The sequence below is a fragment of the Chrysemys picta genome, chromosome 1 (genome assembly GCF_011386835.1).
Source record: "Chrysemys picta bellii isolate R12L10 chromosome 1, ASM1138683v2, whole genome shotgun sequence".
NCBI classification, from domain to species: Eukaryota; Metazoa; Chordata; order Testudines; family Emydidae; genus Chrysemys; species Chrysemys picta.
The window spans coordinates 236,980,842-237,005,745 of NC_088791.1; the positions used below are offsets into that span (position 1 = coordinate 236,980,842).

A 24,904-nucleotide genomic window follows, 5' to 3' on the forward strand; every position below is an offset into this window, starting at 1 on the left:
ATGTGTGTATTACAGGTTAATTCAAAAAGGAGAAAATGATGAAAATTCCCTGGCCCTGATGGAACAATTACTAGTGCTAATCATAATTGTCACATTTACAAATTCTATTCAGCTCCCACGATGTGAAGTGTCAAAAGGAGGAAACACATGAACGGCTACACATGCAACCTGTGGTAATAAAGCTAACGAAGACTATGAAAATCTCCCCATAGAAAGATGTACCACTAATACTCCAACAGGAATTTGGCAGAGTCAGTATATGGTTTATGGATTAGATGGGGGAATCCCAACCCGGTGGAGCATATCATTTTTATCAGGAAATATTGCATGGTACTCCGTGGGTGCTGCCATGATTAATGATAGTGGAAAACACAGTTACCCAGCTATGTGGTTTGTTACAGAGGGTCCAAAGAATACAACCCTCTGGTCTCCTGCAGCAAATGAACCCTCTTGGGAAAATAGGGCCCTACATTTAGGGTGTGATGTTACCATATGTAACCACAATAGTACTTCCATGGAAGACAATCCCCAAAGGTGTGATTGTTATGTACATATTACATTGGGCGTAAAATCCCCTTTGGGACACTGATGAGTTAACCATTTTACAGAATGTAACCCTATAGGTGATATGGATGCCAAGTTAGAAGAATCCAAATTTAAAGTGGCCACAGCCTGGAACCAAGAATATTCCCCAACGAGCAAATGTATGGGAGCCATTGTGGGAGCGGGTGGAGCAGCACTTTTTAACGTGTCCTTTCACTCTATTACATGGGTGGTACGCCCCAAGGAATGGTGGGTGGATCAAATTCATCCTAATTGTAGTATGTACATAAAAGGATTAAAACAACAATTCAATTGGTGGGTGAGGGGATACACCTGGAATCGTCGTTGAAAAGGGGATTGTGGGCAGCGGGGAACGCTATGCTGGGTACATGGAATCTGGGGGACAAGTGGGTAACCAAACAATTAGTAAGCCAAAATGTGAGATTTCAACAACAAATTAATTAATTAATTAATGGCACAGCAACTATCAGCAGTTGCCCAGGGTGGAGGACAGCAGTAGAGGTAAAATTGCAGTTAACTCATTGGGCAGGGGACCTGGTAACATGGGTCGGGGATGGCTTCAGAAGAATAACAGGGGGAGAGGTGTGTGTAGGTATTCAAAATACTCAGTTAATAATGTTAATGGATATTATAAGAGATGCTTGGTCAGAACATTGGCCTTCAGTATTAAATCGGGAGGCTAGCCCATATTTATTCACAATTGCAAAAACATACCCATCTACCTGGAAAATAACATCCCTGACCTGTGGGGACAGTTCTTGTGTAATTGTTACTATGATACCATGGGAAGGAAATGCAAATAAGGTGGTCCCCTTGAACCCTATGGGAGTAACTAGGGAAGGGGGAGCCTGTTGGGAGCCACTAGGAAATAGGTGGGGGGAGTGGAATGGGGTTAAATTGGACTGTCATCACATTAAGCAGTTGTATATCTAGAGGAGGAATATGGATGTGCCCCTCCTATGACTGTGGAGGAGCAGGATCAATGGCCTATTGCAAAGCGGGGGGGCATTTAGGGGTAATGTATATGTGGGTACGGTGTAGTCTGTTGGGAATGTATGCAGTCCTGCAATATAACACTAGGTGGCAAAATCCTTCCAGTATATGACCAAATTATGAACTTCTATACACTGCCACCTGGACTATGGTGCACCAATGGATCAGTGGACTTAATCGTTGTAAACAGTCGAACCAGCACCTACTACCCCATGGCACAGCAAACCAAGTAGTTGAATTGGTTTGGACAATACCAAATTTCACCGTGGATATTCAATGGACACACAATATGGACAAGAGTACACAAAGATTACAAGAGCAACTTGCTGCAAGCACCAACAGTTGGACACTGTACAATACACACTACAGGATAGCGCTGACAAAATTTTAACCCTATCAAAGGAAGAGAAACAGTGTTTTTGGTGGTGGCCAGGATGCTGTACCATACTGCAGTGGTCAGGACTCTCGGTGTTGTTGTGGATTATCATAGCAGCCGGTGTATTGTTAACTGTATTTCTGTTACGTTGTATATGGAAAGGATCAAGGGGGGCACAACCCCCTAGAGAACAGCCACTAATTATAACCTATAAGTAATGTAGTAAGCCCTCTTCCCCCCCACCGTGTACTAAACAACCCGGAACCAACCTTCTCATGCCTTCTATGATGGGAAGTTTGGAACACTAATTGGAATCGGTGTGGTATGCCCGTACCAGAGAAGGTGCAGGGCACGGTATTACACAAGGGGCAGTGGGACAGATGGAATATCGACACCATCCACCTTGATGCCTGGCCCTATCAGGAAATGTGTCGCCATATGGCCTATGCTTTTCCAGGGATACCTGGGCAGCAGGATCCCAAAAGAAAAAAAAAAGGGGTGGAGTGTTAGGATATAGATATTCAGGCCTGTCTGTAAAGGCCTACATTTTAAGAATTTAGGTATATGTTTATCATTTAGCTAGTTATAGAGGTATAAAAGAAAGAATCAAAATCACTGTCTGCCTGTGTAAGGGCCTTCTCTCACTGACAGTCTGAGGCCCTGTTCTTAAGCTAAGGCCTTTGGCTCAGCCAGGGGTGGCCAGCCTGTGGCTCTGGAGCCACATGCGGCTCTTCAGCCACATGCGGCTCTTCACAAGTTAATATGCGGCTCCTTGTATAAGAACCGACTCTGGGGCTAGAGTTACAGGTGCCAACTTTCCAATGTGCCGGGGGGTGCTCACTGCTCAACCCCTGCCCCTCCCACAGGCCCTGCCCAAACTCCACCCCTTCCCCTGCCATGCCCTCGCTCCTCCCACTCCCCCCCCAGAGCCTCCTGCATGCCACGAAACAGCTGATGGGGAGGGAAATGGAGGCACTGATTGGCGGGGCTGCTGGTGGGTGGGAGGTGCTGGGAACAGGGGTTGGAGCTGATGGCGGGCTGCTGACATATTACTGTGGCTCTTTGGCAATGTACATTGGTAAATTCTGGCTCCTTCTCAGGTTGGCCACCCCTGGGCTAAGCAGTGGGAGCAGCCATAAGCTGGAAAGCATCCGGTCATGTCCTCACACCTTTCAAACCAGTCATATTGAAATAAGGCAATCGCGGGCTGTGAGAAAGGTGATTCGATCTATCGCCTCCAGATAAAGGAAAGAGTCTAGAAGATGTAAAAGGAAATTTAGTTTGATAGTTTTCTGTATTGTTTTGTCATTATAGTTCCCACTTTTCTATTATTTGAATAATCTGTCTGGTTCTGTGATTGTTTCTGTCTGCTGTATAATTAATTTTGCTGGGTATACACTAATTAAGGTGGTGGGATAACTGTTCCCCTGCTGCTAAGCTAAAATTTTAACTAGCATCTGCTCTGTTAAAAAGTCAAGAAACTTAAAATGTGTGACTTGCTGACAGCTCTATGGGTAAAAAAACATTACAGTCACACCAAACTATTTTTAGAAGGAATAACAACCATCAGCATCCGAATTCAAATAACTTTATTTCAATGTACACGAACTGAAACAAAATATAATTGAGATTTACAGACTTAAGAGAAATATATTGCTGGGCTGGCTCATTGGCAAGTGTTCTTCACTACTAAGCAGTGGGAATAATTAGATTTCCAGTCTTCACCTTGCTTGTTAGGCCAAAAAGGAGCTGGAAGTGCCACTGATGCTTATTTCCCAAAAGGACTTGCATTGCTCTGCAATTAAGAACTAGTGTTTATGAACACTGAAGAAGAAACCCATCCATTCTTCAGCTAGATAAACTAAACTCCATGCTAGCCTGAGAGCTTCAATGAGAGAGAGAGAGAGAGAGAGAGAGACCTCTTCTGAAAAAATACATCTATTACTAAAACCCTACTTCACTTGCGCTATTGTTGAAATTGCAGCTTTCGAGTACTAGACTTCCACCGCAATTTTGTTTTAGTTTCTTTGCACAGTCCACAATTTTGCATACATTTGAGGTTTGCCACACACGCTTTTTTCCCCATTAATATATTAAATGATCTTCAGTTCTACAGTGTTTACCAGAGTTAGCAGAGACAGCAAAGCAATCACTACTGATCTTGCCTAATTCTGTGGATGACAAAGCAGACAGGGCATGAAGGAGACCACTGTAGCAGGGCGTACTGCACTAACATTCAATGGCTGTAATACGTAAATGGCTAAAGTGACAACTTGATTTCTACAGCAGTTGTGTTAAGACTTTTAGTCTGAATTTTATATTGTACCAGTTACTTTTTTTAAAAAAATGAATGTAATATAGGTGCAAAATTTGCAGGCATAATATAATAGTTGAGTTGTTTATATTGTAGGTCTACTGTGGCTTTTCCAAATTACTGCTATTAAAAGAAGTCCATTATTCCTTTTCTGCAATTTTCCATGTCTTATCTGTAACTCGGCCACAATTATTTGAAGATCATCTCCCGATTCAGGTAAGGCCTTATATATTACTGAAGAGCAACAGTGCAATAAAATATATTGCACTGCATCAAATTTAAAACCAAACATTGTCCCTCCTGATGTTCTTATCCTACCTAATCTCTTGTATACGCATCTGCTCTAAAATTCACAACCACAGAATTTATATTACATAACCCTGCAAGCAAGGTGGTTTCAGTACACTTGTTGATGAGTGCTATTACCTGCTGGTTCAGCTGCAACATGTGGTATACGTACTTGGTAAATGGGAAATTCTTTTGACAATCTACTTGAAAATTTACAAAAGCTAAGACTGTTTTACAATGTCCAATGTAGTTAAGTTAGTCAATGCTACACTATGGCACTATAAGATAAGCAATGCTTTAAGATGCACTACTCCGGTAATAGTTATTTGCAATTCTTGCCTCTTTACATTTCCTTTATTGAAAATATGATAAATGGTATAAAATACTGAGATGCAAATTATGGAAATGTTTTGAAATAACAGATTAAATTTATGGTCAGTTCCCAGATGATACCTGGTTCAAAGGGGCTCAGATTTTCAACCTACTTCCAAAGACAAACAAATAGTTGGAATTTCTTCGAATGTGAAGCAGTTTATAAAATTGACAGAAAAATGGAGTATTATGTGCAAACATACTGAAATTAATAGACTTTATAAAAACATTCCTAGAAATGTACCAAGCTTAAACAAAAAATGTTATACAAATATTTATAGCTGAGCTTTTAGTCGTCATCAGAATCTGAATCATATTTCTTTCCTCTGATGGTTTTCTTATCCAGCTTTGTGACAATGGTTCCAAATTTCTTTTGGCTCTGAAAAGGTGGGTCCATCAAGTTTCCACTAGAAAGAAATAAAATTTTGCTAAAGTGAAAAGGTAAAAATATATTAACAGACAGCAGCACAGACAAAGAGAAGCAGCTAGTTGGACAAATCTGTTTAAAGAAAGAGGGGTTGGGATCAATAGTTGGGTAGGAGGAGCCTGTTCCTTCTATACCCTTAATCTCCCCCCCCCCCCCAAACCCAGAGATTGCCAGAGAAAGGAAGACTAAGGCCTTGGCTAAAATTGCAAGTTAGAGCACATTAAATCAGCCCCGGGCGCCCTAACTCCTGAGGTGTCCACGCTGGCAAGGTACTTAGAGCGCCTGGACTCTGCAGCAGGAGTGCCCCTGGTAATCTACCTCCACGAGAAGCATAGAGCTTGCTGCGCCCTGGCTGAAATGCCTGGGTGTCAGTATGGACGACGTGTTGCATTACTGCGCTGTGATTGGCTTCTGGAAACATGACTTCAAGGGATTATGGGAAGTGGCCACTCTTGTCATTGTTTTGAACTCGGCTGCAGGCATACAGATATCCCCTTTCAAAGCTCCATTTCTGACAGCTGGCTGCTTATCTGCTCCGGGACAAAGCAAACCATTACTGTGGAATGCTGCTGCTGCCCAGTCAGGCGTTTGTGTGTGTGGGGCCGGGGGGCTGATGTCGGGGTTTCCCCCTGCTGCTGTCTGAATTTACAAGACAGCATGCTGACACACTTTCTGCCCCCCAAAACACACTGTCTCTCCCCCCCACATACCCACAACATACTCCCTGTCACACTCCACCTTCACCCCATTTGAAAAGCACGCTGCAGCCATTTGCACACTGGGATAGCTACCACTATAGATTGCTCTTGTGGCGTTGCAAGAGCTGCTAATGTTGCCACGCCACTGCGCTTGCAGCTGACAGTGTAAACACACGGCAGCGCTTTCCCTGCTGCTGTCTCCAAGGGCTGGTTTAACTCCCGGCGCTCTACATCTACAAGTGTAGCCATGCCTTAAGACAGCAAGGTTGTACTCTCTTTCTTATGCAGCTGCCTCCTCTTAGCAAGGTTCCTGAGGAGAGCTAGTCAGGAGCCCAGAGCACAGGACATATGAGACTAGGATTCCAGAGTAGTGTGGACATACAGAGCCTTCACACAGATAGCTGTAGCCTACAGTGGATCCCTGGTGATCTGCAGGGTTTGTGGCTCATTTTGCAGAGGGAGGGCTAATGGACTTAGATGGGAGAAACTCTGTAAGGAGAACTTAATACAGGTTTCCTCCCACCTCATCCCTTCCTCTACGTTTTACCATGTGAGGAATGAGCCAGCCCATCAATATTTACTAGATTCAAGACACTATAGCATTCAAAGAATAGGTTTTTCTCATATAAATTACAATCCAGAAAGTCCATTTGTTCCTCATTTGTTGAATCCTACTAATATATTCTCTTTGGCCACCTCCTCTCTGCTTGCTTGCTACTAGTGTGGAAGAAAGGGAAAAGGAAAGAGGAAGCGGACATTCCCCCAGACACAGTTACAGATTAATGAAGTGTCCAAACAAAAACAGAGTTCTAGAAAGGCACTGAAAAAATACAATACTTAGACTAGGAGTGTGTTAACTATGGCTTAGCTCCCATGAGACTACAATATACTGTTTCCATTCTAAATGGTACGCTTCTTTTTAAAGTAGAACGAGAACACAATCTACAATTTGGAGATTTAACATTCAAATAAATGCAGATGAGTTTAATGGAACAACTTTCCCTATTTTTAATAACTTAGCTTTAAAAATGCCAAGGATATGAAAAGCAAAAGAAGGTACATTAATGTGATATCAAGGTTGACCTTTTAATCACATAAATCAGTAAATTCAGATTGCAGATCCCACAGTACCTTAACTCTACCCCTGGTTTTTACTATCCATGTCTTTCCATTAATGATCACAAGACACAAGGCTATGTGACAGTTCTTTGCAAATGCAACATAGTAGAAATCATTTGCACTTTTTTTCAGTAAGAGACTTTTTAAAGTCAAATTATATTTAACCTACATTTTGCTATCACTGTGGACAGGCACATGCCCCATACCCAGCTGAACAGTGCAAGTGTGAAGATATCCCGTAAAGACTGAATTAGTTAGGGAGGAAAGGCTGGGCGTTCAGCTGACTCGTTAAGAAGCAGCTGTAAAGAGAGTGGGTAGGAACTGGCTATCCTAAAGCCCAAAGGCCAGAGCTTTGTTTGTTTTCACTAGTATTGGGAAAACTTCCTTTTCTCAAGAGTTTCCTGAGAGGCACCTCCCTTTGTTTTCCTTGCCAAAGGTTTATTGCTGTAACAGCTGGATTATTAGCTCACTTTGGTCTTGGGCACACTAAACATCAACATGATCAACAGTCTTTATGCAAAAAATGAATCTGTAAATATAACCCTCACACATTAACTTTAAAAACAATGTATATTAATTACCTGTAATTAATTATGTCTGAACAGCCTAATCTCCATTCTAGGGTTTCTGTGGTAAAGTCATCCGTATTACCAAGATCAGTAAAGCCAACGATAAAATCTTGCGTTTTTCCATCTTTTACTAGTGCTAGAGTGGGAATTACTTTGATGCCCAATCTCTCGCACAAGAATGGAGATTTTTCAGCATTTAATTTCAGGAATTTTGTTTCAATGTGTTTTTTTGAAAGTACTGCCAAATGCTTGTCTATTATCACGCATCTGTGAAAAAAAAAATTCAAATACTTATGAGTTAGGTATCACAAAGACCATTTAAGTCTACTTCAGTGCTGAATTCTTGATTATTAAGGTCATATTTGAAGAATCAACATTACAGACATAGCTTGTTACTTTTGGTTTTACTTTTAGGGAAAAATAAAATATTCCAATCAGTTTACTAATATTCAAGAGCTTCAACTTACAGTATCTGGATTTCAAGGTTATCAAAATAAGTGACTTGGCATTGTGGTTGGGGAAATTGGGATAACACATTCCTTCCTTGAAGCCTCTGGCTGCTAGCAGTTCATAGGGAATGTTCTCATCTTTCACTAGGGTGTGTTCTTGCTCACACTGAAGTATTTGGGAACTTTGCTATTGAACTTCAACAGGAACAAGATCAGGCCCAAGTTTTTAAGAAGCAATCTAGTGAGATTTGTTCAGTGATTAACAATCACCACCAATTTTTTTTCTTCTGCTACCAAAGTTTTCCAATGACCCTTTTCTAGGGATAAACCCATTATTTCAAAATGAATTTTACCTAGTTCCCTTACCCTAGCCCCTTTCCTGGCATGGCTGCTCAGCTTAATATTAATGAACTGCCTGCCTCAAAGCTAAACAACAATGATGATGTGAAGCAAAATGCTCCCCTAGAAATCCTGTCTACAGACAGTAGTGAATATTTTTACCAAGCTGGTCAACATAATCATATGATGTTATAAAATAAGCCCCACATTAAGTGCTTATTTAGTTTTAGTAGAAACATGTCTGATTGCAGGCTCCCCTGCTCAGTGAGATTTGACAGATCTGTTGATTTTAAAACCTCTATATTCAGTTTCACTTGCTGCTTTTGGAATAGTTTATTTACTTTTACACATTCTTAGCATCACAAGAGTCTCTTTAAAATAAGGTATTTACTGTACCTGAAGGTTGTATCTTTATAGAAATGGCAAACCACATTTTTACTTTCTTTGACTTCTTGGAAAAAGTCTCTCTCACTTGGGATTTCTCTATATTCTCCATGTCCTTTTGAGAGCCATTCCTTATGATGAGAAAGCAAAAAGTTAGTACTGTGTTTCTTAATTGTATTTAATCTATTCTGAGAGCAATATTACTTTTAGAGAACTCCCTGACATGTTATAAAAATATATTTATATTAAATAAAAAAAGACTGCCATCTGAAAGCTTAAATAAAAGCTTAGAATCCTTTTTTTTTTTTTTTTTTTTTTTTTTTTAAAGAGGGGAAGGGGCAGGAGGGTTTTACTGGGAAACATTTGAAGTCAAACCATAGCAGCTAGTCAGGAAAAGAAACTACTTTTCCCTCTTCATCCCTTCTTCCCCCGCACAATAGATGAAAAACCACTGGTCTGGACATGGCTGCTGGGTTAATCTGCCCATATTTTTTTTGGTGGGGTAGAAGGAGGAGGAGTCACTGCTTTGTTGAAAGCCACAGTCCTCGTACAGAATACGATACACTTCTATAGCATAACCTCCTACAAAGAACAGATTAAACCGCCAGTATTCAAGAGAGGATATAAACCCCAAAGTTCTTTCAACAATTTTGGGAGTCTCAAAGTTGCAACGCGGACTGCCCTCTTCAGAAAGTAATTGTATACTGACAAAAATTCACCAAAGCATGACACCTATAATCACAAAAAAAAACCCCACCAACACAGAAAGCATGACACAGCACGCTTTAAAGCTGATCTACTTTCAGTTGTCCCTATATAGAAAATGCAGATCAATACTATATTTTTAAAACTTCTGAAACATTCACTGGCATCTCAACATTATAAAGGCCACCAGAGCTGGCTTTACAATAGATACATTAAGTATGTAGATAATCTTTAAAACGACAATTGTATACAAACAAAAAGTCCTCAAACATCTAGGTTCAATCCAAATACCCCAACAAAAGCAAGTTTTCCAGAACAACGTGCACACAATTATACACACAAAAATGCATGCTTGTTTACAGTTACTGAATGCAGTTACAATTTCACAAGGGAAAAATTATAATGGGACATGCAAACTGCAGTAATTGCATGATTAGGTGCGCAGATGTGTGCCTGCAATTTTGAAAGTCTAGCCCGTTATAATAAAAATTACTTTGCACTGATTGGAGTAGGATTGAGTAAGCTAGATGTTTACAAGCAGTACTTACTTTTCCAAAGCTAAATCACAAGTTGCCTATTTTTTAAAGTTAAAACAAAGCAGTTTTAACAAGATGCCAGTGCAAAAAAAAAAAAAAGTGTTACTCTATGAAGGAGTGAACTGAATTAAAAGGAGGTCATAAATATCCTGAATGTTGTCCATGCTCATGGTGCCTAGTATAGCCTAATTATTTTGATTTTTTTAATCAAGAGAATACAAAGAAGAAGAAATAGTAAGAAAGAGTCAACAACAAACTAAATTGTTCTTCAAGGAAAATCAGCAAGAGAGAGAGACCTGTTACATTATCAAAAAAATATGTTCAGGTCTACTTTGGGTCAGAACTATTAAGATTCAATATCCCTCAGCTTTCCAGCCTAACAGATATTCAGCTGCATCCACATCTCAAAGTCTGGTATTGGCCTCTACCATTCCCTTCACAACTGGAATGTCCTTTTCCACTTCCTATCACTGCCCAGTTTCATAGTTTTTGAGGCTTGACCATACTAGGTAGGGAAACCCAAAGGACTTCCCTATTTGCAGCTCAAGTTCCACACCAGTTGCTAAGAAAACCCAAACTATGTGGCAAAAGATTTTTGGGAAACATCAAGATCAATAGCTTAATGAGATGGTTGCAACAGCAAGGTAGGATTATTTCCTGCCCCTGCAAAAAGACATGAGCAAATAAGTTTTCTTCACATACATCCCAAAGTCTTACTGGATTGTGAGAAGCCCCTTTGCAGAATCAGGATAGGCGACAAGCCCTGTAAAGAGCTCGGAGAAGCCATGCATCATTCCTTTTGTAAAATGCCTCAAAACATAGAGAGGGAGGGACTTGCATACTACCACGAGAAGATTTCAAATGTTTAGAAGTCTGGAGGAGGGGGATCCCTAAGGTCTGCTGGCATGTGTGCATTACTGGTGTTTTCAGTCAATAATATTTGAGGACTCAATCACCTGAATATTAACATAATCAAATCCAAATATCAGTTTATTTGCTTACCCTTCTCTTAATCCAGATTTTTTTTTAAATACACATCTGTATAATTTTGATATAACCAAACTGTTCTAAATCAAGGCCCAAAATTAAAATGTGTTAGATATGTTGTAGTCTATGATTCTATGCCAAATTTCAGCCCAAAGCAAGTGTACTGCTATTCAACACCTACCCTCCCCTGAGATTTTCTATCAAACACAAACAGAATCAACTAAGGTAGTCTTTGCTATAGTGTATAAAGCATCTGATCCCATTCTTTGAAGTTCAGAATCTAAAATGCTGCCAGAAAATTACTTGTTTCTGCTGCTGGGATTTCTTTAGTGCTTCAAGCCTCCTTTCTTTAAGGCGTTCCAATTCATCTTCATCCATCTGGTCCAATTTCTGAATCTCAGCATCCAGCTGTTCTTCCACTACTTTAGTAGTCTGAAGCATTTGATTTTCCAGAACTTTTGAAAACATTTCAACAGAAGTATCAGCAGCCATTCTTCTGGATATTTAATACACTCCTTGTAGCTGCAAAATAATACATGAAAGTAGAGATGAATACCATAAAACAATACCTATTTCAAGCCTTTAGTTCATATCCTGATCAGGCCAGTCTCTTATCTATAGAGTGCTGTGTAGCAAAACGGGGGGTGGAGAAAAGAGAGACAGTCCCTATCCTATTAGGAACGACTATGCAGACAGTTGTTTTCTTCAGGGGGATTTACAACTCTGTAGACAATACTTACACCGTGCACACGCAAGAGAACAAAGATTCCTGTCATATCCTATTCTCTGACTCCCTAGGCCAGCTGCTAAAATAGCACATTCAGCTTCTTGGAGAAGGAAGCCCAGATTCACAAAGGACACTTCCGTCTCAGTTTTAGGCACCACTATGATCCACAACACGAACACCTGGCTTCCGCCTCACTCTGAAGGTGCCTAAACTCACCCAATGCCTAAGTTTTCTGGGTAGAAGTTCTCTACATATGTTTCTGCCTGAGGCCACGTGCACTGCTGCCTCCCTGTAGGTGTCTGGATACCTATCTCATGCATAAGGCCCAGCTCAATCCACAAAGCAGGGGAGGTAGGCTCTCCTCTGCCTAACTCACCTGTAGGTCCTGGTGTGTGCACAGGCTGCTTAATGCCACACAAAACAGCCTTGGGAAGAGTGGTAGGCGGATCTCCCTTATAATCTTTAGCAGAGCGTTTAGGATACTCACCCAGGATGTGAGACCCCTCCTTGTTCAAGTTCCCCCTCTGCCCTATGAGGAGGGATCTGAACAGGGATCTGCCACCTGTCAGGTGAGTGAGAAACTGATTGCTCCAGGCAGAAGCACAGGCTCAATCTTTCTCTGTGGAGATCCTCCTCGTGTAGAATTTCAGACACACATCGTACCAGGAATAGGGAGAAAAAAGAGCTGCAGGAACTCACTAAATTTTCCCCATAATGCTCCATTTTTACTTTACCTCTAGTGATGTGGTGCTGTGGGTGGTTTTGTAACAGGCTTATAGCAGGGCGAGAACGAGACCATTCAGCTCAGGACCTGGACAGCCTGCAAGCCAGCAGCCACCTATTTGTGCTACAAAATAAGCGGCCGCCGTAAGCCCCGTACGGCTTGATTCCATCTACAGTGTAAGTAGTGAAGTGAAACTGCTTTTCCGAAACACCCTGCCCGTGGGGGCGAGAGCCGGTTCCAAAACGAGCAGCGGCTCCGCTTCCCACCAGGGGAGGCGCGGCGGGGGGGTGCCTGGCGTGTTATGGGCACACCCCCTCCAGCTGTTACCCCTCGCAGCTCCTGCCAAGTGCGGGGGGACGGTGTCACCAGCACAGCGTGGCTATAGGGCGACAGGGCCCCGAGCCAGGCAGAGTCTGCCCCCGCCCCCCCCCGGCCAGGTACCACACCCGGGGGGAAGGGATGCAGCAGCTAAACACAACGTATTGCGCATGCGCGGCTCGCGCCAGCTGCAACAGCTACGTTCACCGGCTCCAACGCCCCCGCCCCAGACAAACCGCCGGTGACAATCCCAGCCCCCCCCCCCGCCGAAAGGAGCCCGCAGCCGGGCCCCTGGGCCGACAAGGGAAACGCTGCCGGACAGGACGCGCCGCTCACAGTCCCCGCCCCGCAAGCCCGGCAGCGTCCCCACACCTTGTCCGCGCGTGTCTCACGGCCTCAGCTCGTGCCTGGCGGCTCCGATGATTGTTGACGCGCCTCGCACCAGGGAGGATGGTGGTGAGGTGAGAGGCCGCAGTGCGCAAGCGCGTTCACGCCAGGGCCCAGCGCGACGGCGGCCTACGGAGAGGGCACGAGACAAGGGCGCAGGAGGGACCCGCTGCGCGAGGCGCTCACTGCTGCTGCCCAGCGCCCCCTCTGGCCGGAGGGCGAACAGCGGCAACAGGCGCCACGCTCCCCTCTCCCTGCCAGGCCGGCCCCAGGCTCCCCTTTACTGCCCCCTGCTGCCCAGCTCCAGGCTGCCCCTCCTTACTGCCCAGCCCTAGGCTTGCTCCCTTACTGCTCCCTGCTGCCAAGGCCAGAGGAGGAAATTTCCCACCCACTCCCTCCTCGGGCATGGGGGTGGGCACTGTACACAACAGAAAACAAGGGACGTTCTGATTCACTGGTGTGGCCCAGTGGTTAGAGCACAGAACAGGGAGTCAGACTATGGGATTCAGAGCCCTGCCACTGAACTGCTACCTGCAGGGCCGGCTCCCGGCACCAGCTTAACAAGCAGGTGCTTGGGGCGGCCATGGGAGAGGGGCGGCACCTGCGGCAATTCAGGGGCGGCAGGTCCCTCACTCCCTCTAGGAGGGAAGGACCTGCCGCTGAACTGCTGCCGCTGATCGCGGCTTTTTTTTTTTTTTTTTCCAATTGCCACCGCCGATCATGGCTTTTTTTTTTTTTTTGCTTGGGGCGGCAGAAATGCTGGAGCCAGCCTTGGCTACCTGCCTTGGGCAAATCGTTTTCCCTCACTGCACCTTGCCTCCCCCCCCCGTAAAACAGGAACAACAGCGGCATCCTACGTCCCAGGGGTGTTGTTTGTAAAGCACTGTGAGATTACTGGACAGCCAAGGAAAATCTCTCCTCTCTACCCTCACGAGACACACGCAGGTGCAGAGCAGAACAGTGTGTCGTGATGCCTGCTGGGGACCGTGGCCTGCTGTCTGTGGGCGCTGTGGGGCTCTGCTCTATTCCTTCAGGGTGGGGGTGAGGGCTGGGGCGCCTCCCTGAGGAATGGGGCAGGAGCTCTCATCTGGGCTGGGGGATGGGTGTGAAGCACTGGATGTGCAGGGACTCCAGCTAGAGTAGGGTTCCCCATAGCCGGGTGACGCATCTGCCCGTGGCCTCGTTTGGTGGGAGGGTGGGAGTGCCGCTCTGTGGCCTTGGGCTGCTGGTGTCAGGAGGAGCCGTTCTTGGCTCTTTAGGCTGTTCATTAGGCCTGTGTTGTAATGGGCATCTCTTGACATCAGACATGGGGCCAAGTCTTTCCTCGGGCATCAGTGTATGATACATAGGCAAAAACCTTCCAGCCAATAAGGGTCACACTAGGCTGTTTGTAAAATCCTGGGGGAATTGGGTGCAGCATGTTCAGCGATGCTTTCAGGTGAGCGGAGTAGTCGCAACAGATCATCACTTCTACCACATGACTTCAGTACATCACTGACTATTCTAAAATCAAGATGGGATGTTTTTCTAAATGTGAAGGAGCAAGTTATATAAAAGGTGTATATATAGTAATTGCTCTATTCTGTCATCTAGACTTTTTTTATCCTGAATTGGAAATGTTAAACATATAGCATTCAGACATATTTTACAACTTCCTGTTGTGTGATCCTTCCAATAGACCACCATTTTACTGTTCTATCGCACTTATCTACAGACAGACATTGTCCCATTATGATGGCCAGGAGGAGGCTGATTGGGAATTGTGAACCATATCACCATAACCTGCCCATTGGTTAGGGTCTGTCTGTTGTATTTTTGTTACTCCAAAAGTTACATTCTGAAACAATCCTTTAATTATTTTCTTTAATCACAGTGGTAATATTTTTGACACAGGGTAATGATAGTAATGGCTAGGGCAACCAGCAGGAGTGGTGTCTGTAGTTCTTAAATACTAACACTATATAATAAGATTCCAGGAATGTCACACTGTGGGAGTCAGTCTGAAGCTTATTATGTCTGTAAAGTCAGTGTGAAGTGACAGAAGCAGCTACAAGTATGTTGAGAGCTCTCTTTGTTCAGAATACCACCAGAATGAATCATGCTGGGTTTCACAGTTTGTTGCCATCCAGTTTTTAAGTTCTCAGCCATTTTGATTTAATTAATTATACCTGTGTGGTGTACAGCTACAGTCATTCAGTCATGTATATGCCATGCCAAGAGTCCTAGGCTGTTCCGATGTCAGAGGTAATTCAACCAATCACCACCCTTACTCTATAGCTAATTTGCAGGCAACAATTTTATTGGTAATTTAAGGGATAATGTACAATGATGGATTACTTGAACCAACTGTCACACCCAGGCACCCAAATGCCACACTGCAGCACGCTCCCCTCATTCACCACCTGCACAAATCCACGCTACTCTCCTAGCACAATCGCCAAGATGCAAATCAGCACAGCCACCCACACAACACAGCCACTGTATATAATAACCCCAAACACATACAGCCCTTCACAGCAGCACACACCTCTCATTTGCCACCTTCACAAATCAATACAGAATCCCCCAACACAAACCCCACAGACACAAGTGAACACAACCAGAACACATAATAACCCCAAACATCACTCTGAAGCCTAGAATATCTGTTGTGTGTGAAGCAATGGAAAGAACTACAAGCATGGCTGAGAACTTTTTTTGTTCAGCATATCAGCAGGTTCAATCATCATTGGGATTTGTGGTCTCTTACCATCCAACTTTTAAGTTCTTAGCCATTTTGCCTTAGGCCTTGGCTACACTTACCCGCTAGTTCGGCGGCTGGCAATCGAACTTCTGGGTTCGACTTATCGCGTCTAGTCTGGACGCGATAAGTCGAACCCGGAAGTGCTCGCCGTCGACTGCGGTACTCCAGCTCGGCGAGAGGAGTACCGCGGAGTCGACGGGGGAGCCTGCCTGCCGAGTGTGGACCAAGGTAAGTTCGAACTAAGGTACTTCGACTTCAGCTACGTTATTCACGTAACTGAAGTTGCGTACCTTAGTTCGAATTAAGGGGGTAGTGTAGACCAAGCCTTATTTACACACATGATAAATTACACCTATGTGCCAGTAGAGGCTTTCAGCTACTAGTTACTGTTTAAATGTGAGTGCTACTAATAAGAGCTTCAGAGTTTGATTTAAATTCTGGTAGCATCTAGGATTTGTATTCTTTTACATTTCTGTGTAATGAAGAAAAGACTTGATCAATCCTACTACTGTGTGCTTGTCATTCAATTGGTGTTACTGGGTACACAAGTATATGCTGTCAGAACCACAGACTTTTTTCCTATACTTTTGCCAAGAAATTTTCTTGATAACCTTTGTCTTTTCCTTCTTTAAACCCTCCTTAATTCCTTGAATGAAGCTAACATAGAGTGGAACTTACATACGTTTTCCAAGAGCTGAGGAATATTCCAGCAGTTCCACAGTACTCTTGTACTGCCTACACTGATCAAACTTCCTGATTTACTATAGTATTTTATTGTAAGCAGTTTCAGTATCATAGGCCAGCTGGCAGGCAAACCTACCATTTTCCCCCACCAGTCGGTGCTGCCATTTCTGTTTATTTCTTTAAAGCTGAGCTGTGGATCAGCTGCCTTTGTGCTGATCCCTAGCACAATTCCTTCCCTATGTATTATGCCTTATCTGACATGCAGTGTAGTCTGGGGCCAAATTACACAATATTGGATTTTGGACTCTATCATCTACAGCTTGACTGCAAGGTAATCTTGTACATTCAGAGATGCCATTGCAAAGGAAAGGACAGAGATGCAGTAAAAGGGGAAAGAAGAATTGAGGGTATGGAGGATGAGGTGAAGATCCAGCAAATGTGTCCAATAGCAAGTACCTCATATCAGATTGTTCAGCTAGCACCCACCTTTTTCTGTACCTTCCTGAGGGCAAATGCATACCCTGAAAGCACTTTCATGTGCCAAACCCTCCCATTGACAAGTGATTCCAACCTAAACTCCCCACATTTCCCAAGCTTCCGTAACTACCCTGCACAATCCAGGATAAAGCCTCTATATAGGGTTCCTCAATCCCAGGTATTAAAATGCCCCTCCACTGTCTTTCCTTTTGGTAACAATGTGCTTTCTTTTATTCCTGAAACATCTTCCCTTTCGTTTTACACTATGTGACATTTCTTTATATTCTGCTTTAAAGGAACACTGGCAACTTAAAAATTGTATGTTTTTTTTTAAACTAAGCTTACTATAAATAAAAGATTATCAGGGGGGAATTTTTCAGTTTACTCTGTGCATTTATCGCCACTTTGTGTAGAGCGAGTTTCAGTCTTTACCCTGTATGTACAGAACCATCTGTTAAACTATGATCCTGCAATGAGCTCTATGGGGGTTGACCCTTGTGCTGCTGCAAAGCCCTACTGGAATCATTATTGCCCTGTGTGGACATGGGGTTACTTGCATAGAGTACATAGCAAGATAGGGACGTTAGTTATTCAGTTTCTGCTGGTGTCTGAGTTGTTCACAGAGCAGAAAGGGAGTTCTTTTTTTTTTTTTGTAATTTTAGAAAACATGATTGTAACACCACAAAAATTGACAGGAAAACTTGGGGACAGGCATCACACCTGAAACTATTTGTAATACTTATTTTTTAATTATCTAATCATCCAGTTGACTATCCTTTTAAAACGTGCTTCTCTCCAAAAGCTTTTCAGTGATGATTCAAAAACACCTGCAAAACCTCTCTCAAATGTATCTGTGTGTTCTGTGTCTGATTTAGAGGGTAAGCTTTATGGGCTGTGTCTTCTTCATTGTTTATATTGGCCCTGCACACACTGTAGGTACCTAAGAAGAAGATTTGGCACTTGCTGTTAGCTGTCCAGTAATCTCAAAGTGCTTTACAAATATGCAAAAAGAAGAACAGGAGTACTTGTGGCACCTTAGAGACTAACAAATTTTGTTAGTCTCTAAGGTGCCACAAGTACTCCTGTTCTTCTTTTTGCGGATACAGACTAACACGGCTGCTACTCTGAAACCTTTACAAATATGAATTCTCTCAACACCCCTGGGACATATGATGCCGCGATTGTGCCTGTTTTACAGAGGGGGAGGCGAGGTGCAGTGAGGGAAAACGATTTACTAAAGTCAGCTTGCAGGTCTGTGTATCCCATAGTCTGACTCCCTGTTCTGTGCTCTAACCACTGGGCCACACCAGTGAATCAGAACGTCCCTTGTTTTCTGTTGTGTACAGTGCCCACCCCCATGCCCGAGGAGGGAGTGGGTGGGAAATTTCCTCCTCTGGCCTTGGCAGCAGGGAGCAGTAAGGGGGCAAGCAAGCCTAGGGCTGGGCAGTAAGGAGGGGCAGCCTGGAGCTGGGCAGCAGGGGGCAGTAAAGGGGGGAGCCTGGGGCCGGCCTGGCAGGGAGAGGGGAGCGTGGCGCCTGTTGCCGCTGTTCGCCCTCCGGCCAGAGGGGGCGCTGGGCAGCAGCAGTGAGCGCCTCGCGCAGCGCCGGCGGGTCCCTCCTGCGCCCTTCTCTCCGTAGGCCGCCGTCGCGCTGGGTCCCGGGGTGAAGGCGCCTGCGCACTGCGGCCTCTCACCATATGCACCCAGGTGCGTGTGGATGTGGCCGGCCGGACCCTGCTGAGGCGGACGCGGACGGAGGCGAGCGGTGACCAAGCGGCCCCGCCAGCGCCGCCATGGGCAAGAAGCAGAAGAACAAGAGCGAGGACAGGTAGCGGGCCGGGCTCTCCCCCCCCCTCTCCCGAGCGGGCTCGTGGCCGGGGAGTGACAGCGCGGGGCGGGCTCGGCCGCGGGGCCCTCCCACCCCCGTGGCTGCTAGGGGGACCCCGGCTCCCGCGGGCAGCGAGCGCTGGTGGGGGCGAGTCGCGGCAGCCCCCTCCCACTGCGCACCGACCCACGGACGCGGTGTCTTGGTCCCCACGGTTGGGAGGAGAAGCGGGGGCGACCGACCCAGCGCTGTGTAGCTGGCGCTGCCTTCCAGGTGCCGCCTCCCCCTGCTAATTCCTTCCCGGGGCAGCTGAGCGTTGTGAGTAACTAGTGGCTTTATGCAGAAGCACTGTGGGTGTTGTCTTTTCTCCCGGCTTTATTCTGGGAGGGACATTGGCCTCCCAAATCCATGAGCCTTGTCTGTAAGCGCATCAGAGGACTGGAGCCAACTTGGAAATGAAAATCTATGGCGAGATAAACACTTGTGTGCTGCATCCCCAAAGCTTCACTAGTCATCCAGATACATTTGGATGACTATCTTCCAACATATGCTGTATCAGCTCCCACAAACGCTTGTGATGTTTAGCTGAAACATTATCTGTCTTGGGTTTTGTAGCACTGAGTGGGAAGAAATGTCTATAGATGAAAGTATCAAAGGGGTAGCCGTGTTAGTCTGGATCTGTAAAAGCAGCAAAGAGTCCTGTGGCACCTTATAGACTAACAGACGTATTGGAGCGTAACCTTTCATGCTCCAGTATGTCTGTTAGTCTATAAGGTGCCACAGGACTCTTTGCTGCTTTTATTGGTGAAAGGCTCTTTGGGTTCATCACAAACTATTGGGGTGTTGAATATACTCGAGTAAAGCAGAAGTTAGGCTGTAGTTATAAAGGTGGGAAAGGAGGATTTTTGTCACTTCAAAGCGCTTAAGTGGTTGGTGAAGAGATAATCATGTTAATTTTTAATTATCTTTTCTCAACCTTAGTCCTATTTCCAAACATCTGTATTTTATGCTGCTAGTTAGAATGAATGGCTGGATGACATTATGTGCAAGCACAAACTTCAGCTGTGTTGACAGTCACTTTTTGCTTCAATTTTAAACCTTAAAGATTTTCTAAATTATATTGATGGCTCCATACAGAACACTTCCACACTTTGTACAAGTGACAGATGATTCCATGGTCACAAAATATTAGGGTCCTGAGGATCCTCTGACTGTCTGCCTTGTTCATGTCATCTTGAATGCCGCATGCCAGTCAACATCTTTTTGGTGAATGAATGGACTCCCATGAAAGCTGTTAAATCTACCAAAAAGATCACTGTTAGTGTGTAGCACGCTTTATTCCTTTAATCAAGAATAGGTATATTTCTTATACTCCTTAACAAAACCAAGACCTAATTCTACTTTAATTGATCATAGACCCTGCATAATTACTGCTGACAGGAGATAAAACAAGTATTTTCTTCCACAGTACAAACCAAAAGGAAATAAAAATACATGCGTGCACGTGTGTGTTTCATTTTGCTCTAGCTGATTCTTCAGCATGTCCTTCTTTACTTGATCTCAAAATAGACATTGGGATACAGCAGTGTTATGTATCTTATTCCTAGGTTCAGATGCCTTTCATGTATTACCTGTTTTTGAATTAAATCAGCTGTAAATTGCTAGTCATTTAAAAAAAATCTGAATTTTACTGGATTTCTTCCTCTACTTTTAAGCATTTATTAGTAAAAAGGTATGCTGTATCCTAAATGCTATGAAAATGTTAGTGATTTAAGGCTTTCCATCCTTGCCTCTAAACTAGTTTGTAATCTGACTTCCCCTTCTGGGTAGGGAGTTGGCTTTTAATAAAAATCTTTGTAGTGTAGCTATTGCTCACCATGGAAGAGTGGGAAGCACTATATATACTGCTTTGTAGTATCTGTTGTCGGCAGCCTGAGTCACCAGCTGTGCCCATCAAAAACATACTGGGGAGGCAGGCTGGGTAGGGGTATTGGGGCAATGGGAGACAGATGGAACTTTGAGATGGAACAGAGGTTGGTTGGAACTGTGCACTGTGGAGGCAGGGAAAGAAGTGGGTGCTTGGTGATACTGGTGTGACTTCTTAGTGTAGCAGACAGCAATACCGCATAGAGCCCCTCAAAAGCTGAAGTCTTGGGGTGCAAAGAACTGGGTCCTCACAGTGATGTGGGCTGGGGAGCTGAAGCACCAATGATGGAGTTGCTGGAGTGCTAAGCCTGTAGAGAGGTACTGGGTTTTCTTCTCTTCTGCTTTATATCCTTGCTCATCTTTTCCTGTTTCTGAGAATGACTGGGCAAGCGACTTGAGTGGTCACAGGAGGGTTAACAAGGAAGAAGAATAAAAATACTCTCCACAGCTGTACCTCTCCAGTGTGACCTGCTCAAGTCTATCACACTGAGTGTCCCTTCTTGCAAATCTCCATCTTATCAGAGAGAGAAAGTGCCGCAGGAGTGGAGGTGGTAGTTTCAAGTTTCCTCCTTGTCCCCTGTTATGATGAGAGGTGAGTGGCTTTATGCAGAAGCACTGTTTTCCCAACTGTGGGTTTCCCACAAACATTCAGTTGTTCACCGCTCTCAATCCTTTTTTCTCCCATGCCCGCTACATAGATGTGCACTTGCCCCCTCCTTTCCCCATACCCTCTCCTATCCTGGTTTATCCCTTCTTGGCTGCTCCTCCACTTCATGCAGAGGCTGAGGGGCATAAACGGCAGAGAGGGGGAACATGAAGGGAATGTGGGGCTTGAGCAAGGGTTGGAGATATCTGAGGTGGCAGAAGTAGGACAGAAAGAAATGCCTATTTTATATTTTTATATATATAAATAAAAAATAATATGCATATGCATGTGTGTGTCAGGGGAGCATACTGGTTAGTGTATCTCAGGAGAAGAATTCAGTGGGAGGAACAAGGCTAAGCCAGTGGGGAGGGAAGCCTGGGGAAGGAAGTATGGCTTTGTGGGGGTTTATTGCAGAAGAGGGCAGCTATGGGAGGGTGAAGAATGGGAGCACTGGAACTCTGCAAGAAGATCTAGGAAGGATAGTAATATCAAAATTAAGTTATTCGTGTGGATAACAATAATAGAATCATAGAAATGTAGGGCTGGAAGGGATCTCGAGAAGTCTTCAAGACCAGTCCACTGCACTGAGGCAATACCAAGTAAACCTAGACTATCCCTGTCATGTGTTTTGTCTAGCCAACTCTTGAGAACCTCCTGTCATGGGCATTCCACAATCTTCCTTGGAACCCTATTCCGGTGTTTAACTATCCTTTATAGTTAGCAAGTTTTTCCTAATATGTAACCTAAATCTCCTTTGCAATAGATTAAGCCCATTACTACTTGTCCTACCTTCAGAGAACAATTGATCATCATCCTCTTTAGAAAAGCTCTTAACATATTTGAAGAGGTTATCAGGTCCCTCATCAGTCCTCTTTTCTCAAGATTAAACATGCCCAGTTTTTTTTAACATTTCCATCTTATATTGTTGCTCTTCTCTGGATTCTCTCCAATTTGTCCACATCTCTTGTAAACATTCTTTTCAACATTGATTTTTTTATATATAGATTTACTTCCACCCATAACCAGTGAATACATCAAATTCCTTTGCCTCACACTTATGCATAAATCTTAATTCTGAGCAACATACTGCCACATACAAACAGCTGATTATAGATATTTTTTTTTGTGAATACGTCGGTAGAGAATATATTTATCCAGTTTGGTTGGAGGTAAGATTGATGTAAAAGAACTGTGTATGCATTGTGATCAATGGAGTTTGTGGAGGTGCAGAGTGAGTGGTTCAGATATGATATTTGGGTGTTAAGGCATGTGGAGGCTGCCTTAACTAGTGACTTCCTGAAGTTTTAGTGGTTGTGTTGTACTGATACTCTCTTTCAATAAGATAACTCCTTTTCTTTAAAAATGTAAATGGAAGCCACCTCAAAATTTTCAGTCTCCTGCATGAGAGTGCAACAGAAATGCCTCGATACAGAATTTAGTTCCAGCTGGCTGTAGGATACAGAGGGCCTTGGCTATGGGATAGAAATCTAGCAGCACAGGTATAAACCTATTCTGCAGGACTTTCTTGCATGGAAAGTTTGAGTGGGGAGAGGGGTGGTTGTGGGAAAACATAGGGCTCTTGCCATTTTGCTTTGAATTCACACCCCACAATGTTGCTGCAGACTTCCATATAGGCATGTGGTATTATGTTACAAAACTGTTTCCCATCTTGGTTCTCATTCTCTCCCTCAGGTGTCCTGGGCCTTCCATATTTTCTATCTTTCTCCTTGTAAGTCTTTCTTTTTCTTATGTTCTTCTGTCCTTGCCAATTCTTTTTACTTCCAAGTATTTAATCTTTGGCTGTATTTATTCTCACTCCTATTTTGGTGCCCTTTGGCATTGCAGTCTGTTGCATAGGCATATTGCTGTGATCATTCATGCATATTGCTTTAGGAGTCATACGTGCCAAAAGGGTGATTCTGCAGCCAAGAATGAACACTAGATAAATTAAGAGTTATAGTACAACTAACACACTGTAGTTCTGTGTATTGCTTGGTTTTCTGCAAGCTAAATTGCTAGTGGTCGTGTACTAACTACTATAGCTTTTCCTCTTGTGCTTCTTTTTGTGGTGGCAGTCTTTCTGATGTAGCAGAAAAACCGCTGTGAAGTTTATAATAATTTGAAGCATGCGATCACCTATAGATTATGCTGCAAGTCTTTCCTTTTTAGTTAGTAAACTTTCTATGTTACCAATATATTTACAGCAACTGCCCCATCCACCTCTTCTCCTCCCTCCCCCCCCCCCCCCCCCAAAAAAAAATACCCCAAGCAGAGCTTATAACTGCAGCAGGGAGAAGAGCTGAAGTCCGCATAACACTTTGCTTTTGGAAATCTGATGTGGGAGGCACTTGGATATTAGTGGTTCCTGCTAGTACAGAACTCTAAAGTAGAGATGAATTGTGCTATTAATAGGCTGTGTTCATAAGGGTTATTGTCCTAGTCTGAGGTAAACTGTAAATGCATCATTTTTCTTTCCTAGTGACATAAAAATTACCTTTTGTGGGTGGTTTGGTGGATCCCTTTAAAGAAATAAAAGTGCCATCTGTGGATTGGAAAGAGTGGTGTCTGCTTGGCTACTATAATTGGTCTTCAGATATTTGTACTAATAGCTGTATTGCTTTTATTTATAGAATAACTTAAGTGGTGGGTTTTCTCTTGCGGTTGAAATCTTATCTGTTCCTGTGTGTTACCTGAGGTATAGGTAGGCTTTATTAACAGTTTAATTACTAATTGTCACAGTTGTAGAAACAGTACATAGCATGGCAGCAGAGAATGGAAACACTATTCCTCTAGTCTTCAGAACATTCCTGAAAATTGTGAACCAAAATGAAAAGACTTGCAATCAGGGTGGAGTGACCTAAATCTTCAATATTAATCAATTTTTCCATTTGTACTTCAGTTATTTTCTAAAGACAAGTGCATTCTTATTGGTTGATATAAATATTAAATATTAAAACATTGATTTACACCTAAATAGAGCTTTTAGATTTTAAAGCCAAAGACTCCAAAAGTAATAGCAATTTTTTTTTAAATATATCAGAAGCAGAAGGCCTGCTAAACAACCAGTGAGGCCACTGGATGATCGAGATGCTAAAGGAGCACTCAAAGACGATAAGGCCATTGCGGAGAAATGAATTCTTTGCATCAGTCTTCACTGTTGAGGATGTGAGGGAGATTCCCAAACCTGAGCCATTCTATTGGGGTGACAGATCTGAGGAACTGGCCCAAATTGAGGTGTCATTAGAGGAGGTTTTGGAACAAATTGATAAACTAAATAGTAATAAGTCTCCAGGACCTGATGGTATTCAACCAAGAGTTCTGAAGGAACT

The 24,904-nt window shown here is 43.7% G+C and overlaps 2 protein-coding genes across 3 annotated transcripts in view; one reads left to right on the forward strand and one right to left on the reverse strand.

The window, feature by feature from the left end:
• Nucleotides 1-3,505: 3,505 nt before the first annotated feature.
• Nucleotides 3,506-13,555, reverse strand: TXNDC9 (thioredoxin domain containing 9). Of its 2 annotated transcripts, none has more exons than XM_005283238.5 (5): nucleotides 13,262-13,555; nucleotides 11,424-11,642; nucleotides 8,905-9,023; nucleotides 7,733-7,987; nucleotides 3,506-5,314 (listed from the first exon to the last, which is right to left on the reverse strand). In XM_005283238.5, exons 2-5 carry the CDS (start codon nucleotides 11,610-11,612, stop codon nucleotides 5,197-5,199), a joined length of 681 nt encoding a protein of 226 aa, XP_005283295.1. In that variant the 5' UTR covers nucleotides 11,613-11,642; nucleotides 13,262-13,555; the 3' UTR covers nucleotides 3,506-5,196. The 2 variants fall into 2 exon arrangements, with proteins under 2 accessions (XP_005283295.1, XP_005283296.1); XM_005283239.5 differs by having other exon boundaries at nucleotides 12,582-13,290.
• A 5,273-nt stretch (nucleotides 13,556-18,828) lies between these two features.
• EIF5B (eukaryotic translation initiation factor 5B) overlaps nucleotides 18,829-24,904 on the forward strand; it is a 69,326-nt gene continuing 63,250 nt past the window's right edge. The window contains exon 1 of the mRNA XM_005283240.5: nucleotides 18,829-19,006. Coding sequence (XP_005283297.2) covers nucleotides 18,972-19,006 — 35 coding nt within the window. The 5' untranslated portion in view covers nucleotides 18,829-18,971. The remainder of the gene's footprint in view (nucleotides 19,007-24,904) is intronic.

What these genes read in the sequence shown, in the direction of transcription:
- TXNDC9 (XM_005283238.5), bottom strand. Translation starts at nt 11,612, where the DNA reads ATGGCTGCTGATACTTCTGTTGAAATGTTTTCAAAAGTTCTGGAAAAT. An exon ending in TATAAAGATACAACCTTCAG is followed by an intron (nt 7,988 to 8,904) that starts GTACAGTAAATA and finishes TTTTTTTCACAG; the next exon opens with ATGCGTGATAATAGACAAGC. An exon ending in TCAGACATAATTAATTACAG is followed by an intron (nt 5,315 to 7,732) that starts GTAATTAATATA and finishes ATTTCTTTCTAG; the next exon opens with TGGAAACTTGATGGACCCAC.